A 19,370-nucleotide genomic window follows, 5' to 3' on the forward strand; every position below is an offset into this window, starting at 1 on the left:
ATTCAGCCATAGAATTTTCCTATACAGATTGTATCTGACACCGTATTGAAAGAAACCGTTTCAGTTTGCACTGTCAAAGACTTTGAAGAACCTATGCAATACTATCTTCAATTGCTTCATGCATGTGTGTGCAGGTTGACTGCATGGATATAGTACTAAAAGGACTCTGTGCTCTGCCCCTAATCCCCCTAAATATATAAATAATTCAGACAACATTACCTTTTAATGGTTCATCAAAACTTTCCTGTTATCCTACACTTCAGTTGATCCAGGTTATCATGTTCATCTACGGAATTCTCTCAATACAAATCTCTAGGTTTTCTATATAACCTAACTGAATGGGCAACTCTCTCCTGTGGAGGATCTGGGTAGAACAAATGCCCATCAAAGCTACTACAGATTATGATTGCTCAAATCACAGTTATGTAAAAATGGAAAGAGCAGCCTTCCTAGCTTCATATTTGTTGGAAATAAGCAGCAAAAAGGATGAATCACCTACTCTTTCCAGCAGGCAGAGATTGACAATCCCCAACTGCCCTTGTGTTGTACATCATCATAGTATAGATGCCTGCATAGAGAAATCTAAAAGGCAAATTACTAAAGGCTACTTACTGTAATCTGGTGATGTCCAGACAATACTATGGGACTTAACATCCAAATTCATGTGTGTAAATCCAGTACCATTCAAAACATTCTCCACTTCATCACCAATTAGATTCATCTGTCGCATTAGGTTGTCATCTTCCACAACATAAAGTAATGCCTTTTCTGAGTCAAGTAGTAGGTGCTGGATGGAATTCACGGACTGATAAATTATCTTTGTCCCTGATCCAGTGTGCCTGGTCAAACACACTTTGTTTCTTTCACAAGGAAGCCAATACAGATTTCCTGTAGAAATGTCTATTTTCACCATGCACACTAGGAGAGAAAAAAAAAAAGTAATATTTTATAAATTGTTTAACCTAGAAACATGAAAAAGTACCGAAAAGGAAAAAAAAAAAAAGTTACATGAACTATGAAAAATTTTTTGAAGCACACAATAGGGCCAATTCAGATCAGATTCATATATTTTTCTGATGTAGCAAACTGATACCTGCACCACCAGTATGGATTACTTTAGGATTTTCAAAGAGGCCACTAGATCTTAAAAGAAGTCCATGGTCATCTGTCCAGTATATAAGGTCTCGTTTCCAGTCAACATCCATCAAATTAATCTTTGGTGCCTTTTTGACAGTTTGCTTTGTGAAGACACCTTGAAATCCCAGTTCAAGCAAATAAATTCCATTATCAGTTCCATACATTATTTTTAGACCTGAAACATTGGGGGGGGAATTATAGTTACAAATATGTATAATAAATAAAGCAACTTAGGTGAAAAATTGTTGCTTGGGTATACTCACCTTCACATTTTCCAGACGGCAGAAGAAATAATCCAGCAGGGCAGGCACACTTATAAGATTTAGCAGAAATAGGGGACAGCAAACACAGATGACTACAGGTCCCCAAAGAACATGGAGATCGCTCTTCTAAAAAAAAAAAAAAAAAAAAAAACTCAAGTTATAAAACAAAAATACGTCAAAGTATTTTTGCCTGGCTTGCCCTGCACAAATTAAAGACCAATGCTTTTACACAGAAGCACACCTCAAAATCTTAATACAGCAACATTCTAACATGCCATTTTAGGAATTTAATTATTACTTATTGGATCATAATGAGTTGCCATTTTAGACTAAACTGACACTTTTAGCCATTAAAAGTACATGTGAAATCTCAAAGTACTGATTAACTTTGGTAAATTATTGTGGGTATGCTCAAATGTGCAAAAGGTCCGATCAGTTCGAGTCAGAGCCCCAAAAACAAATTTCCTCGAATGGAGTTGGTTCAAGGGCTTCTGAAGAACCCAGTACTTCCTTACAATAATGTATAATATACATTAGGGAAAAATTCTGGAGAGGCCGACCTTTAATTGTCTAGTGTCAGGGGGAATGTCTGTTAGTGGGATGGGTTAGATCCCTTGTTTGTGTTCAGCCTCCTCCAGAAGGAGACAGCTGTTGTATGACAGATGTGGAGTGCAGAGAAACTTGATGGGGAGGGACGAGTACTGGAATTTAATTTGGCTTTCGTCCCGTACATGAGGGTAAAGCCTGTAGGGGCAATTAGAGGGATTACCAATATCTATCAATACCAATTTGGAGTACTAGGGCTATAAAAACTTGCTATGGCTTGCATCGGGTATAGAAAAATAAACTATTGAATGATTACCTGTAGGTTGTTGTAGCTCATGTAGTACAGTAAATGCAGATATATTTGAAGTGTTGAGCAACAACCTTCTCTTGGAAGGATTATTTCTTGACAAAGAAAAGAGATCATTTTCATCAGCCATAAAGAACCATCCTTCAAAAACAGACATGCCTACTGCATTCTGATCTTTATGCAGGATATCTGGGAATGTAAATCGTCCAGTGCCATCCGTTTTAATGGTTTCTATGGACTGTATGAAAAAAAAATATATCATGAGAAAAAAAAAAAATTAACTACATAGCTTTTTTTTTACTCTTGTTCAAGGTGCCTTACAAAGACCTCAACTTGAGACACATGATATAAAGTTATCTACCAGCAATGAATTAATGGTGCACTTAGTAAAGGGACGCACTAAATGGCAACCTTATAAGAAGAGTTATTTTTATGGAGTTACAAGTTACCTCCTTGTAGTCGCTAATCCAATACAAACGGGATGCGATGTAATCAAGAGTGAGGCCTGTTGGTTGTTCCATAGGTACAAATGAAATCACATGTCGATCTGATCCATCCATGCCTGCCATCTCTATAGTCTTATTACCATTTTTACCATAATTTACCCAGTACATGTATCTGAAAACAACATTAAAAAAAGTCAAAGGTGGCAACCTCTGTCAATATCTGCACGCTTAAACTTACCAATGTCTGCATCAATACAACTTGTTTGGAACTTCATCCACAAATGCTTTTAATCTTTTAAAAGGGGAAAACCCTTGCCATCCACTACCCAGGGGGCTGTTTGAATGTTATCTTAACACAATTGTGCTTTATAGTGGCATATTTTAATATTTTGTGCAATAGCCACATCCTGCTATATGGAGAACTTAAGAGAACCAGTCATCAGTGTGTCTCATTAGGTATATCAGTGAAAATCTAACTAAAAAAATGCATTGTTTCTATCCCCACAAAATTAACTTTGTGAATTGCCACTACTTCTGGCAGGATGCAACCAAGTTTGCTTACAAAGGTGCGTGATTCATGCAAGGCAGTGTTTTTCTCAGTTCATGTCTGCTGGCATGTCCCTCATACCTTTTTTGTGGAAAGACAATGAGCTGATCAGGCACAATGGTCTTTTCAAGTATGTTGATATAACCTCGTCCATCAGTCAATCCCACAGAAATGGTTTTGCGTATGCTACTTGCCCAATAGAGTTGCCCTGTGTACCAGTCTACAGATAAGCTGTTGACATTGCCAATATCTGCAATAAAGACATAAAATTGAATTAGCCTTCAAATTCATGACCCAGCCCACTGTAGGCTTTTCACTAGTACTTCATTTAGGGTTTAACGACCATTACTCCTTGATGATTACGACCATTACTCCACTGACTTCATACTCAATCCCACTTTTTCATCTCGAGCAAGCGTGAAAACTTGTCCCTTGTACAGCCCGTGCGGTCACCAGTGCGGCTGTGCAAGGGACAAGTTCTCGAGCCTGTGCAAGATTTCTTACAAGCCGTCTGACATCAGGGAAGGCAGGGGAGCTGCGGTAGAAATGAATATGAATTAGTTGGGGCGTGCATAAATTAGTAAGCGGAGGAGCTCCTGAGCGCCTCCAGCTTTTTACACAACTTTATAAGTTGATTTTATGGGCGATTACGGAGCCTGGAAGCTAGCTGAAAAAAAAGCCAAATCATCCCCTACAGGTAAGGAGCACGAGTTATAGGACAGTAACACCCATAAAGTGGTGATACATGTCCTTACCAAAGCCCTGTGACCACAATTCTTATACAATATCTCATGAAAGGACTATATATAATATACCTGGGGAGGGGGGCATCTGTATGTGGGGGTTGGATTCTAACATGGAAGGGGCTATATACAAGCACACACCATAACTGGGACTGAAATTGTACTGGAGGGGTGGATACTAACATAGGGGGTTTTATGTAATGCAACTGTGGGGCTATAGGTATATGGGGAGCTGTACAAAATATAACAGGGGCTATTTATAATATTTATATACATTATTCATTATATTACTGCATGTAGTCAGAGGGCTGTATATAAATTATGGGGGTTGTAATGCACAACAACAGGGTGTCATATGAAGATTAGAGGACATGTAGGTATATTAGGTTGTACTCAAACGATGTGTTTGCTTTGTGTTTTGAAACGCAAATTTATATGTCTATGTTGAGGAGTCTTGCCTGATGCATTTGTACTGGGTTTGAAAACGCAATATAAAAGAATCATGTGAACCCAGCCTTAGTGGACGCTGTATACGATATACAATAACTTATTTAATCAATATACTGTGACTGTAGTATTTCTAGGGGCGTAGGCTGATGTGCTGCATGGAGTTGGCCAGGAGAAGTTGTGATGAAGTCTTCCTGAGGGAGAAGATCTATCCTGTAAAATACTAGATGCCATTAATTAACGAGTGTGTGGACAGCACCAGCCTGTGTAGCATCAGCCACAGGGGCCAAGGAGTTGTTAGCTTTGGATTGTGAGCCTGTATCGGGTTGTTGGGAGTTTATCCATTGCAACAATTTTGCCAGAATTCTTGGATGAGGTTGTAGACACTTTAAAAAATGCTTCAGTGAGCCAATGTAGCAGGCAATAAGTAGTAAGCTGAAGGGGGCAGCATATGTAGACTGCACAGTGCGACAATGCAGATCTGCTCTTTAAAAGACCAATGCTGCTCCTTTAATGCCCATACAGCATTTTACCACCATTTTTTAATGGTGAAAGTGATTTTTTGGCCAATATATATTATATATTCCTTAAAAAATGATTTTTTTTTTTTTTAAAACTTTGTTTTGCTTTATACCCTGTAAAGGGAACCGGTCAACAGAAATTGGCCTATTGTCTGGTAGAGTAACACCACCTAGTTTTTGTTTCTTTCATGGCCCAGGGTGGTGGCATCATCCAGAAAAATTAACTGTTAAGTGAAGTGTAAATTGGCTGTATAAAGTAAATGAGGCAGAAAGATTAACAGACATCAAGGTGGAGAGCTCCGAATGCCTCCTACTCTGTGATTAACATTGTGCATTGGACTTCAGGAGATCTGGTTAGTGATGTAGGACCATTCTGAGGGAGATGGCTTGATTTCCACCTCCTCAACCAATTTACATCTCACTTCAGAGTTGTTTTTTTTCATGTCACCACATGAAAAAGAAATATGATCTTTAAGTTGTTCAGCAACATACTGGTAGTGGTTTATTAGGTCAATTTCTGAAGACAGGTTCCCTTTATAGGGTTGAATTTCCTAAAAGTTTTTTTATGTCAGTTACATTACATGCTCATTGTCTAAAATTGGGGTAATTTATAATTATCAGTACATCTTTTTGGATGTTTGCAGTTCATTTTCATTGTCCTTCGCAAAGGCCAATTCTGTAAAGATGATGCATCTGTGACAGGCAGCAAAGAATTTTAAGTCACAACCTGATTCTTCCCTGGAGCAAATAGTGTCTGAGTTATGTGTGAAAATGTGTGGATGTAGCAGATCTGTGTGTGCTGTGCTTGTGTGTGACCAACGGGGATATTTTAATTGGTTTAAAACAATTTTCCTTTTTTGAAAGACTTTCTCTTTGATGTACCGTATTTTCCAGACTATAAGATGCTGCTTATTATAAGAATCATCTCAGATTTAAAGTAAAACTAAATGAAACCATCCAGCCTTCTAGTGAATCACATAACCTCCCATACCTTAGATAAGGCCTCTTATTTGCCACTCTGTGCAGCCCAAAGATTGAAACAGACATTGATTGCAATACAACACTAATTCTGGGGGACTATTATAGAAGGGGAGAATACATGCTCCTCTTAATGCACCACATAAGAATGTCGCTTTATCAATTGACTTGCCCATAGAGTAATAGAACTGGTAAAATGGTTAAACGGAGGGGAGGTCACATAGTAATTAAAAAGTATTATGATCACAGAAGATTTCACAATATTAGGAGGAGTTTGAATGCAAACATAAAACTTAATATTTAATTTTGTCTCAAGTTATTTCATAATAAGTAATTGCTGTACCTGGATAGAGGGAAGTAGAATTTTTTCCTCCAATCACAAAGGACTGCAGAGTTTTGTTCTCATCTATCCAGAAATAGGATTCGCTAAACAAATGATAAGCAACAGCGAAAGGCTGACCCCGAACTGAAAAAAGATGCTGGTAGTCACCACTCCTAGCATCCACTATGCCAACTTCACCTCTTTTCGCAAGCAGTATTACTGTAGCGTTACCTACAGAAAGAATTTTAAAAAATATATATATTTTTTTAAACTCATTTTACTGTAACAAAGTACAAGCAAAAATAATACAATATTGAACATTTGGTAATGTGCAGATAGCTACAGGATCTTACAACAGGACAAACCCATGCAGTGGGTTATTGATTCAGATTAATGAATGGACTCTATTGAGAGGTGCTACGCAGGTACACAAATTAAAGAGCCTGTAACCCTAACATAAATCGTAACAAAGAAGACACAAATCAGAAAATTAAAACCAAGAGAAGAAAAAGATCCATTTCGGTGCAGACAAAGATTCGTCTCATTGCGCCTTTCCTGGAGCGCCGGAAACACTCGCCCACCTAAGTATCTCAGTAACCACCTAATTACATCTCAAGGTCAGGTCAGATGAACACCACCAGTCCTAAATCTTGTGGAATTTATCTGGGCTCTTCCTATTTTTATACACTTTTTCATATGGAATTGTATTATTAACAATCCCTTTCCACATGCTTAGTGTTGGGGTCTCTGGTCCATCCATCAAAGGACAATAGCTTTCGTGGCTAGGAAAAGGGTGGATGCCAAGAACGTTTTAGCATACCTGGGCTATATTTCCTTGTCTAAGTGCAAAGAGGCACACCTCTAGTCATAATGGGACTGGGAGTTGGAGGACTGAGGAAAGCAAAGCAACCACTTCTGACCAAAATGATTGTAGCACGGGGCAATCCCATATATGCCAGAATGTGTCATGTGCAAAGTGGCACCTGTGGCATACAGGGAATGGGATACGGTGCATCTTGAATCGTCTTAGTGGAGTAAGATAACTTGTGGATAATATGAAGTTGGATCATTTTGTTATTCACAGCTGGTGAAACCTGTAGGTAGGAACAAAGGAGATCTGCCTTACTATTCTCTTCTAGAGTGGGCATCAGTTCCCTCCATCTAGTGACCGCAGGGAGCGGTATTGCCTCTGCCTTAATGCATATTAGGTGAGTAAATCATGAAACTAGTCCACCCAGGCCCTGGGAATGGATAACACCAATGAGTGGGTAGTCTGAGATGGGAAGACTGGGTTCAGGAAATAATGATGAGAGGGCATGGTGCAATTTTAAATAGTTATAGAATCGATTATTAGGTAGATCATATTTCCCCCTGAGCTGCTCAAAAAAAAAAACAGAAGAATGTTCTCTTCATACAAATAAAAAAAAATATTTAACTCAGAAAGAAAATAGAATTTTACATACACTGTATGTCTACTATATGACCCCTGGATTAAATATAATTTTATTGGTATGTGCAATTGAAGTAATTTGAGAAAAAAAAAAAATTAACTGTTGAAGACCTATACCTATAATGTAGGCATTTTGCTTACCTATAACCTCACAAACTGTCCCATGTTTAAGTACAAATCCTTTACTGCAGTCACAAGTGAAGGATCCTTCGGAGTTGTTACAAAGTTGTTGACAAGGACTATAATCCAGGGAACATTCGTCAAGATCTGAAAATTATGAAAAAGTCAGACAGACTGCTGCAATATCAAACATAAGCTATGGTGAGCTATGGCTCTATTTCTGGAACCAACCATGGTTTTCCATTTATGTACAACCACTTTGCAATGCAACAAAGCAGTTTTAAATCTCACCAGCACAACTATGGTAGTCTGGTTGAAGTTTCCATCCCTCATGGCATGAACAGTTGACACCCCATGCAGTATCTTCACATATCTGTGAGCAGCCACCATTTTCCTCAGAGCACTGGCGACCTGAGCACAATCGGAAACACACAAGGTAATAGACAACATCCATCTCAAAAGTCGATAGTGTGCACCTACAAAGTTGCTTTATACATGGACACTTTTATAAGCCAATACTGCTGAAGTATATCAGTAAATGGCCAAAATGCAATAAAACTCCCTCATACCTACAAACCAGTGCAGTTATTTACTGTAAATGTACTGTATACTTAAAGTGTTAACCAAATCAAAAACAAAGAAAATATATACCACAAGAGTTTGTTTCATCTGAGCCATCGGAGCAGTCTACTTCTTTGTTACAGACTTGGCTTCCATTTATACATTTTCCATCACCACATTTATAAAAACCAGGAGCACAAAGTTCTGTTTGCAAAAAGAAAAAACAGATTATAATTCTGTTTAAACCTTGTTTTTTGCAAGATCTGAACACACACACACACAAGTTTTCTTCTACAGCATTGAACCAATAGGCTAATGAGTTAGAAGTTTTACTAGTTACTGGACTTTACTCTGCAGGAATACACTACCAATTCTCAGTAGGAAATTATAAAAAAAAGTCGTAACCATATTTGAATCTGTAAACCCTCAAAGGGATATAGATTTATATTTAGGAGAGGAGAGTAACATACAATTTAACATCTAAGCACTTTTCAATATCAGTGATTTGGCATCAGTTAAAAATATATTTTACAGTCCACAGATTCTACAGTGAAAGGGACTTGGAGGTATTCCAAAAAAAAAAAAAAAAAAAAAAAAAATTAAAAATTAAAAAAGATTATTAAATGCATTCTTCGTATCAAAACACTCTAGTTCACCATTAAAAATACACTATTTCACAGATCTAAATCCAACCTGTCCTAGTGTACACAATTCTAGTAAATCTTTCGACTAGGATTGGGCATGGCAGATTCTTCTCATGAATAGCTTCTCTTTTCTGCACGCCGTCTGTCATTCTGCCTCCTGCCCCTCCATTCAAAGACAAGCTCACAAAAGACACTTCCTGCTGGCAAGCAGCAGTGTGAGGAGACTAACTACAAGCTACAGATAAGAATTCTTTATTCCCCCCACACACACACACCCCCCCATAGATTTGTTTGACTTTTATAACTTTTACAACTTTTACTGCTTTCACTGTGGGGTCCAAATGCCACATTAAAATAGTTTGTCCATAAAAGATAATTCTCCAATTTTAATTCCCCAGTCATGTTACACATTAAAAATCAATTTTAACCCCGCATTTAGTAACCTCCGTTTTAACTCCTCTCTGAATACGCTGGTCAGTGTAAGCTTCCAGGGTGTGGGCGGGCGCTAGCTCAGCAGACCCTTCAGGATTGTGCTGACAATGTGCTTAGATAGATACAAGACAAAAAAGGTAGCGATACACGTGGGGCTCACATCCCCAGCCCCCTTTTTCTGTTGGGCCTTGCTGTACAGGTAAAGTGTGTTATATTCAGAATTGTTCTGGCATAGGAGCTTTATGGGCTCTCATTTAGATGTATAGGATTTGTATTGATTTGCCCATATGCATATATAAAACAGTTTCCAGCCGCTTTCTTACATAGTATTGCATATTATGCATTTTTTGGTCTTGGCCAGCAGGGGGAGCTGGAGTATGAGGACAATGGATGTTCTCATGCGTTTCCACTGTCCTGAGGAATAGTGTAGTGGTGACATGGTCACATTTTTAAATGTTTTTATTGTCTTTGTGGTGATATATTTTTTCCAATAAAACATTCTTTATTAACTAGACCTTTTGCCTGTATGCTTCTGTTTCTTTAAGTAAGTTTCTGCAAGTTTCTTTAAGTTTCTTATTGGGTAGTGCTAATCCGACCCGTTAGTCCACGTGATACAAGACAACGACACACTCCGCTCTGCTGCCTCACGTAATCAATAAAACAGTCACCCCTTCCCTCGGATCAAAACCGTATCTTAAAAGAAAAAACTATCATCCAGCACAGTGTTGGCGAGTTAAAACTTGCTTCGTCTTTATTTAGATATCCATAAAAAAAAAAAAAAAACTTTGTGGCCAGAGAACAGGCGAGGGCAGTGATGGCGAACCTTTTAGTGGCTGAGTGCCCAAACTGCAACCCCAAACCCCCCTTATTTATCGTGAGGTGCCAACCAAAAATTAAAGTAGTAATTTATTGCTCCCTGTTCAACAACTTTCAATCATATTGGCCTCCTGAGGACAGTAACATAGTAGAAAGAAAGATGGAAAATTTTCATCATTTTAGCTTCTTTCCAGTGTCCCTCTGTACACAGAGTTGTGGGGCCAGCAGAAGATCCTCCAAAGATAATTCGGCCCTGTCTACTCATTCTCCCTCTTCCTACAGTCCCTAGTAATGAAGTAAGTATCAAAACATGACAAAGTAGCATCTTTTAAGTTGCTTGGAACTGCAGGAGGATTCTTTGAGTTCTGTCTGGTGTGGTGGGGCAATGGCCCGGGTGCCCACAGAAAGGGCTCTGAGTGCCGCCTCTGGCACCAGTACCATAGGTTCGCCACCACTGGGCTAGGGGATACTGTCGATCCTAAAGAGGGGCCCTTCTAGACAAATCAGATTCCAGTTGATATTACCTCTTGTAATTCAGGGTCTTGGGATAAAATAAACAAATTATCAGGAGAAATTTTGTCTACTAAATGTTGTGACAAAAGGTGATAGGCGCTTTTTTTCTTTTTACCCTCACTATACTTTGTTTCCCTTTTTTATCCTGTAATAGACTGTTTCTAGTGGTTTTCTGATTCTCCTCTCCACTGCATTGAGGACCTGTTCTTCATATCCTCTTTCAAGTTATCTTTCCCTAATCATTTTAATCTTTTTATCCAGGTTTTATTTAGTGCCTTTTCTTTTGGCTCTCACCATTTCTCCATACGATATGTCGTTAACAACATGCTTGGTGTGGTTAGATGTAGCCAGAAGAATAGAGTTGCTTGCCGTTTCTTTTCTGTAAGGAATAGATACAATTTTCCCCCACAAAATTATGTGTGAACTTGAGGTTCATGTGGTTAGTGTTATAATGTGTCATCATTGAATTCTTGCTCCGTACCTTCCCAGACCCACACTAAATAATTGATGAACCTGCCCATCCATTTAAGATGGTCCCTTTACGGATTGGAGGAAGAAATACAGATATACCAAAATTTGTAGAGTTTTAAGTCCTTTACAGAAGAAATATTATAAGCTTTTCAAAAACAATTTTCATAACTTTCATACATGGGTGTATAGAGCTGTATTAGCAGCACACAAGCTGATGCTTTTTGTTGATACCATTTTGTGAACTTTAAGTTTAAAGGTGATAAAAGTATTGTTTTTTTTTTATGGGTGGAATAATAGTGGCGCTCACAAATAACTTTACAGAAATCTAAAATTTTCATCTGAAAATACTAACCACAGGAGTCTTCATCAGATCCATCACCACAGCTGTTTATTCCATCACATTGCCAGGACGCCATAATGCATACTTTATTCTTGCACTGCACCTGATGTTCCATACAACTTTGGGTCTTACAGTTCTGTTCATCTGAACCATTTTCACAATCCTGATAACCATCACAGACTTCCCATACATCAATGCATTCACTGCTGTTGGCACACTGGATTTTGTTACCTGTGCAAGCTAGAACAGACATATCTATTAAAGTTCTACCTAACTATGTTGCAAGATCTTGTCTTCACAGTAAAAATAGGGTAACCTTACCACAAATCATAAATACAGAATAATAGTTCTATGATGTGCTCATGTTTCCATGATAGCCATAGTAGTACTGAGCCTCAAATGCCCCCCTGTTGCCATAAGGCATATTGGTGTTGGCTCTGGGCACATTCAGCTGCTCTGGGCACATTCTAGAAGTCCTCTCTATGAAATTGCAATATTATGCACTTGTATAAAGATCATGGTAACACAGCAGTATTGCAAGATGGAAAGCCATTTCCTTTGATTTTGGAGGCAATCTGTCACATTAATGAAATAATTTAGAACAAATGCTGTATTAGCACCTACAATAGCAAGGGTTCATTTTTTTTATTTTAACACTAACTATACTTAAGCCCAGAGCCCTTTTTTGTTTTTGCGTTTTCATTTTTCATTAACCACCTTCAAAAATCTAACTTTTTAATTTTTCCATGTACAGAGCTGTGTGATGGCTTATTTTCTGAGTAACAAATTACACTTCAAAATGGTGGTATTTAATATTCCATGCCGTGTACTGGGAAGCAGGAAAAGTTCACAACAGTATGGCAGTATATGGGGATTTTACTCTTCATTCATTACAATGTGCTGGTAGCACATTGTAATGAATAGGTTAATCTGAAGTAGCCTCGGGTCTTCGGAAGACCCGAGACTACCATAGCGACGGGAGAACACCCGCGATCGGTGCTGGCACCGATCGCAGTTGTTACCGGTAAACCCTTGCTGCAATATGCAGCAAAAACTTACCAGCTATGGAGAGGGCTCAGCCTGTGAGCAGTCTCCATGCACCCGGCATGTGACGTAATATTACATCACATGTTGGTAAGGGGTTAATATTCTATGCCGCATACTGGGAAGGGGGAAAAAAAAAATTCCAAATGTAGTGAAATTGTTTAAAAAAAAAAAAAAACGCATTTGTGCCGTATTCTTTTGGGCTTGGATTTTACGGATTTCCCTGTATGCCCTAAGTGACATGTCTACTTTATTCTTTGGGTTGGTGCGATTACGGGGATACCAAATTTGTATAGGTTTTATAATGTTTTCATACATTTACAAAAAATTAAAACCTGTACAAAATTTTTTGGGGGGATTTTGCCATCTTCTGGCGCTAATAACTTTTTTATACTTTGGTATACGGAGCTTTGGGAGGTGTCGTGTTTTTGAAGACATTTACAATGTTATTTTTAGGACCATACAACCTTTTGAGGGCCGTGAGCCCTCTCCATGCACCCACGGCCGATTACGTCACGGGTCGTGAAAGGGTTAAGTAATGTGTAGGATAAGGGCAGTGGGGGTTTATTTATACAGGGCCCCAATCAAAAGTTTGCTACAGGGCCCAATGAAGTCTTGTTAGAACACTAAGCACTTGTGAGTTAAGGCGAGCCTACATATCAAGGAAGAGGACATTTGCGGGAAAGTGCAAATAACAGTGGAAGCCTGGTGGACAGGTGGTGGGGTTCTAACCCCAACTGTGGGAGAGAATCACTTAAAGTTATTAAAATTGAACTAGAAAAAAAAATGTTGTGTAAAACACGTTAAAAGAGTTTCATCTTAACTGCATGTTTAAGGATAGTGATCTAATGAAGTCACACTATTGTGAGGTTAAGTCTGTTATTGAGCTATAGCATTGAAGATTGTTTTAGCCAGGATATGCAATTATGTCATTTGATTGGTATAGGCTGTAAAAAGTGAATTTAGAGGAGGGCAGCACACAGTAAAAATATAGCAGTCATTGACACACAAGTCTTCTTTACCAGTAACCTGTGCTTAATGTTTCAGGATTAAATCCAATTTTTATAAAAAGATTTAAGTTTTTTTAACCTTGTAAACAAAGAATAAAAGGGTTAGGTCTTATTCTCGTGGCCTATGCTTGCCCGGATGGGTTCAGGGGCATAGCACACAGCTCCTCACCCCACCCCATTGAAATCCAAGCAGCTTTGTGCTCACCACAGATGGATCACAGGGCCCGTATGGGAATTTGAATGGGGTCCAAGAGTAGTACACACTAGAAAAGACATGTTATACATACCGCAGTCCATTTCATCAGAGCCATCCATACAGTCATTAACACCATCACATTTCCAACTTTTAGAAATACATTTTCCATTGTCACATTGCCAAGCATTTATATCACCTCGACATGGGATATCTGTTTAAAAAAAAAAAAAAGCTTCAAAAATGTAACATGAAACAAATCTCAAACATTCAGTGTCCCAGTAATCATTTAAATATATAATATCATAGTACGCAGCGCTAAAAAAAAAAAAAAAAGTCTATAAAGTCCAACCTGTAGGAATTAAACAAAATGCTTTTTTCCCTGTGATATTTTTCTCTCCAGAAAGGCATCCAAGCCCCCCTTGAACACGTACATAGAGTCCGCCATAACAACCTCCTGCGGCAGAGAGTTCCATAGTTTCACTGCTCTTACAGTAAAGAACCTTTGTCTATGTTGATGGTAGAATTGCCTCTCCTCTAGGTGCAGAGGATGCCCTCTTGTCCTGGTCACAGGCCTAGGTATAAAAAGATCTTTGGAGAGATCCTTGTACTGGCCGTTCAGGTATTTGCACAAAGCAGTCCAAAACTTACTGTTCTCCATTCACTTGAATGCAGCGTTTTCAACAGCCAAGACACCCCCCCCCCCCCCCCAAAATCCCCTGTGATCTGTGAATAGGGGATACCTAATGTTCCTCACCAAAAAAAAACATTTTCCTTAGGGTAGTTTCATAAGAGAAATAAATATATAACAAAATCCATATATAGAACTCACCACATTGCTCATCAGTGCCATCAGGGCAATCCCTTTCTCCATTGCACAGCCAGGAAACTGGAATGCACCGATCTTTACATACAGACTGCTGCAGTTCATTGCACATCAAAGGATCTGGGAAACAAATAGCAATATTTTTCATTACTTCTAAAAATCACTAAGATTTGTTGGCATAAACAAATTATCTTCTCCAGTGTTAAAAAAAACAAACTATAAAAGGGACAGGGAAAAACAGCCCCTATGGCGGCATTTGTCCTGGGCAGAGCTTACCTCGCAGACCTGCTTTAGAGTACGGTCACACATACCACTAGTGCTGCGTTTACAAGTGCAAGGTTCTGTGCCTCAGCCCGTTCTCATTAGAATTTCCAGTTTCACTGCAAACGCAATCGTCAGACGCACCCATTGCACTAGCATATCGATTGTAAACTTAGCGCTAGCGGTATGAGTGACCGTACCCCAAGGGCGTCGGATTGTGGCATTTTGAACCCGTTTTTGGGCCGTTTTTAAGCAGCCCGTAAAAAAAAAAATGCATGCTTTTTTGAAAATACATCCATTTTTGACCCATTTTAATTAAGATAATTGTTAAAACCGGTCAAAAACCGCATGCGTTTTTCAAAACACCCCACCCCCCAAAAAACCCGCCCAAAAATGGGTTCAAAACACCACGTGTGCCACCGGCCTAAGGGTGATGCCACACTTGGCGTTTTGAACCCATTTTTGGTCCGTTTGTAATCAGTCCGTTAAAAACATGCGTTTTTTCGAAAAACGCATCAGTTTTTGACCAGTTTTAAGATGTTAAAGATTAAAGATTAAGATAAGATTAAGATAATTGGAAAAACCGGTCAAAAATAGATGCGTTTACAGAAACATACGGTTTTCAAAAACGCATGAATGGCGTTTCAAACCCGTTTTTGGTTCGTTTTTAAGCTGCGGGTTTTAAAAACACATGCGGGTTTTAAAAACACATGCGGGTTTTAAAAACACATGCGGGTTTTAAAAACACATGCGGGTTTTATCATTTTTAATAAGATAATTGGTAAAACCTGTCAAAAACGCATACGTTTTTTTAACGGACTGCTTAAAAACGGACCAAAAACAGGCTCAAAACGCCATGTGTGGCACGGCTTTGTCTGCATTTGCGTTTGCAAGCGCAGACAAAGCGCCACGTCTGACATCACCCGCATGCCGTTTCAAAACCCGCATGACTTTTTTTAGCAATCTGAAAACTAAAAACGGCCCAAAAACGCCACGTGTGTCTTCACCTTAAGGGTGATGTCAGACGTAGCGCTTTGTCTGCGCTTGCAAACGCAAATGCAGACAAAGCCGTGCCCCCCCCCCCCCCGCGGTGCGCGGCCCGATCGCATCGGCGTTTCGATGGCGTTTTCAATCAGGAACGAGCCGGCGGTGTTTTGCATTAAATTAACGCAAAACATTCATTCCCGATCGCAGGAGTTTCCATAGACACGCCGATGCGATCGGGCCGCGGGCACCGGCCTAAGGGTGAAGACACACATGGCGTTTTTAGGCCGTTTTTGGGCCGTTTTTAGATTACAACAGCTGAGATGAGGCGATTTGCCTAATTACATTACTGTTAACATTTCAGTTTACAAAACATTGTAAACACAATGTTAACACATGCGTTAAGAATGCATTAACGCAGGTGTTTTGTTAATGCATGTGTTAAAATTACATTAACAAATGTAAACAGTAATGTAATTGAGCAAACCACCTCTCCTCAGCCGTTTCAAACGCAATGAAAACGCAGGACAAGGGTGATGCCACACATGGCGTTTTGAACTCGTTTTTGGTCAGTCTAAGCACTCCGTCAAATAACCGCATGCGTTTTTCGAAAATGCATCCGTTTTTGACAGGTTTTACCAATTATCTTTATTAAAACTGGTTAAAAACAGATATGTTTTTCAACGCATGCGTTTTTGGACGGACTGCTTAAAAACGAGTTCAAAACGCCATGTGTGGCATCACCCCAAGGCCCGGTGCCACAAGTACCGCTTTGTCTGCGGTTGTCTATGGAAACGCCTGCAATCGGGAATGAGCCGCCGGTGTTTTGTGTTAACGCCGATGCGACCGGCCCGCCACGGTGGGTGCGGCTTTGTCGGCCTTTGCGTTTTCATACGCAGACAAAGCAGTACATGTGGCACCGGCCTCAGGGTGGTGACACAAGTGGCGTTTTAACGCAGTTTTTGGGTCGTTTTTAGTTAGTGCGTTTTCAGATCGTAAAAAACGATGCACATGCGTTTTTGACAGGTTTGACCAATTATCTTAATTCAAACTGGTCAAAAACGGATGCGTTTTCAAGAGACAACATAAACAGTTACTTACCCTGTAAGCATCCCAGTAATCCAGCAAATAGGACTAAACTCAATGCCACATACGTCCACCTCATGGTTTTCCAAGATTGCATGCAAACATAGAAAGAGGACAGACATAAGTGACACTGAACTAAAGAATCATAAAGCAAGTTTGTCCTAGTAGCACAATAATTTATCTTGTGGGAGTTGCTGGCAATTAGCCCAAGATTTGTCACACATGATTAGAGTTATCCCGGGATCATTTTTCCAAGGCTGCATTCCCACAGGTTTTCAAATGCAGTTTTTGATATCCAAACCCGTAGTGGTGTTAGGGTGATGGCACACGTGGCGTTTTTGGCCCGGTTTTAAGCAGTCTGTTAAAAGAACGCTTACGTTTTTGACAGGTTTGACCAATTATCTTTGTTCAAACTGGTCAAAAACACATACGTTTTTTGACGGACTGCTTAAAAACGGGCCAAAAACGTGTTCAAAACGTCACGTGTTGCATCACCGTTAAAGAAAAGTGGAGCAGTAGCTTCATTCACTTATATGTTGTCATCTATTCAGGCCTGTGACACACGTGGCGTTTTTGTTGCAACTTCAAACACATTGAAAACAGATGCATTTTTGCACATGCATTTTTCAAATGTTTGCTTGTGTTTTCTTTTTTAAAAACACAATGCTTGATGTGCAGTAATTGCAGGCAGAGACTGTGTCTCTTGGAATATGTTAAGGGTGAAGACACACATGGCATTTTTGGGCCGTTTTTGGGCCGTTTTTACTAAGTGCGTTTTCAGATCGTTAAAAACGCATGCGTTAAAAAACGCATCCGTTTTTTGAAAACGCTTGCGTTTTTTGTCCGTTTTTCATTGCGCAATTTCGGAAAAACGGACAAAAACGGATGCGTTTTTTAACGCATGCGTTTTTAACGATCTGAAAACGCATTTAGTAAAAACGGCCCAAAAACGGCCCAAAAACGCCATGTGTGTCTTCACCCTAAGGCTGCAATTACACTTTCTGCTACCGTTGCGAGCGGAATGCAGTGATCTTCTCCCTGCTGTTTGTGTGTGTAATCACATGTGTTGCAAAACACAGACCACAAATGCATGCATTTTCAAAAACGCAACCGCTTTGAAAATCACAATGAAAACAGACCTCAGGGCGCGTTCACACGTTGCGTTTTGACCTGCGTTTTCAGTGCGTTGGAAACGCATATACAACAGCTAAGGAGGGGTGATTTGCCTAATTACATCACTGGTAACATTTCCGTTTACAAAATGCATCGTAAACGCGATGTTAACGCATGCGTTAACAACGCGTTAACGCATGCGTTAACATTGCATTTACAAACATAAACGGTAATGTAATTAGGCAAATCACCTCACATCAGCTGTTGTATATGCGTTCCAAACGCAATGAAAACGCGACCAAAACGCAACGTGTGAACGCGCCCTCAGGGTGCGTTCCTACGTTCCGCTAGTGTGGCGTTCGCAACGCTAGCGCACAGGGGGTGGGGCTCGGGCCGCTCGCATATGCGTTTCCCGTGAAATGCATGCAATTGATAACCCGATAGCATGCGTTTCTCTGGAAGCGCATATGCGATCGCCACGAGCCCCGCCCTCTGGGCCCTAGGGTCGCGTTATGAATGCAATGCTAGCAGAACATGTGAACGCGCCCTAAAAAAAAAAGGCCACAGTCACACGATCCGCTAGGTGTTCGTTCATAACACGACACTAGCGCACAGGGGGCGGTCCTCGGACCGAACACATATGCGTTTCCAGAGAAACGCACATGATCGGCTCATTAATCCCATGCAAAATGCATGTGCGTTCAGGCCGAGGACCTGTACGCTACCTGTGCGCTAGTGCCGCGTTATGAACAGACACCTAGTGGATCATGTGACCACGGCCACACAGACAAAAAAATGTAGGGGAGAAAAGTTAAGACACTTTAAGGGCGCTGTCCCACGTTGCATTTTGGCTGCGTTTGCAAACGCAGACAAAACAACACCCACCAGGGTGGTCCGTGGCCTGTTCGCATCAGCGTTTTATGGAAACGCCTGTGATCGGGAATGAGCCGCCGGTGTTTTGCATGAAAGCAGCGCAAAACACCAGCGGCTCGTTCCCGATCGCAGGCGTTTCCAGCACCGATCGCAGGTGTTTTCGCGCTGAACTCCGCTGGCGGCTTCATAAAAATGGCGGCGCCTCCATCTTTCTGAGGATCGTCGCTCCACATGACGTCATCGGGTTGTGGTGATCCGTTGCCATGGCAGCCTCGGGTCTTCGAGTTAACCTATTCATTACAATGTATTAGCCGCACATTGTAATGAATGAGGAGTAAAATCCCCATATACTCCGATACTGTAGTATGGCAGTATA

General features: G+C 40.1%; 1 protein-coding gene across 1 annotated transcript in view; it reads right to left on the reverse strand.

Moving 5' to 3' along the window:
- The window catches only part of LOC140068103 (low-density lipoprotein receptor-related protein 2-like), a 52,843-nt gene extending 35,661 nt beyond the window's left edge, over positions 1-17,182 (reverse strand). Inside the window, exons 1-14 of the mRNA XM_072113975.1 lie at positions 17,024-17,182; positions 14,684-14,797; positions 13,946-14,065; positions 11,617-11,844; positions 8,479-8,592; positions 8,119-8,238; positions 7,849-7,974; positions 6,279-6,488; positions 3,328-3,496; positions 2,703-2,871; positions 2,263-2,491; positions 1,401-1,526; positions 1,094-1,312; positions 613-918 (exon numbers count right to left, since the gene is read on the reverse strand). Coding sequence (XP_071970076.1) covers positions 613-918; positions 1,094-1,312; positions 1,401-1,526; positions 2,263-2,491; positions 2,703-2,871; positions 3,328-3,496; positions 6,279-6,488; positions 7,849-7,974; positions 8,119-8,238; positions 8,479-8,592; positions 11,617-11,844; positions 13,946-14,065; positions 14,684-14,797; positions 17,024-17,105 — 2,332 coding nt within the window. The 5' untranslated portion in view covers positions 17,106-17,182. The remainder of the gene's footprint in view (positions 1-612; positions 919-1,093; positions 1,313-1,400; positions 1,527-2,262; positions 2,492-2,702; positions 2,872-3,327; positions 3,497-6,278; positions 6,489-7,848; positions 7,975-8,118; positions 8,239-8,478; positions 8,593-11,616; positions 11,845-13,945; positions 14,066-14,683; positions 14,798-17,023) is intronic.
- Positions 17,183-19,370: the final 2,188 nt, after the last annotated feature.

The sequence above is a fragment of the Engystomops pustulosus genome, chromosome 1 (genome assembly GCF_040894005.1).
Source record: "Engystomops pustulosus chromosome 1, aEngPut4.maternal, whole genome shotgun sequence".
Lineage (NCBI taxonomy): Eukaryota > Metazoa > Chordata > Amphibia > Anura > Leptodactylidae > Engystomops > Engystomops pustulosus.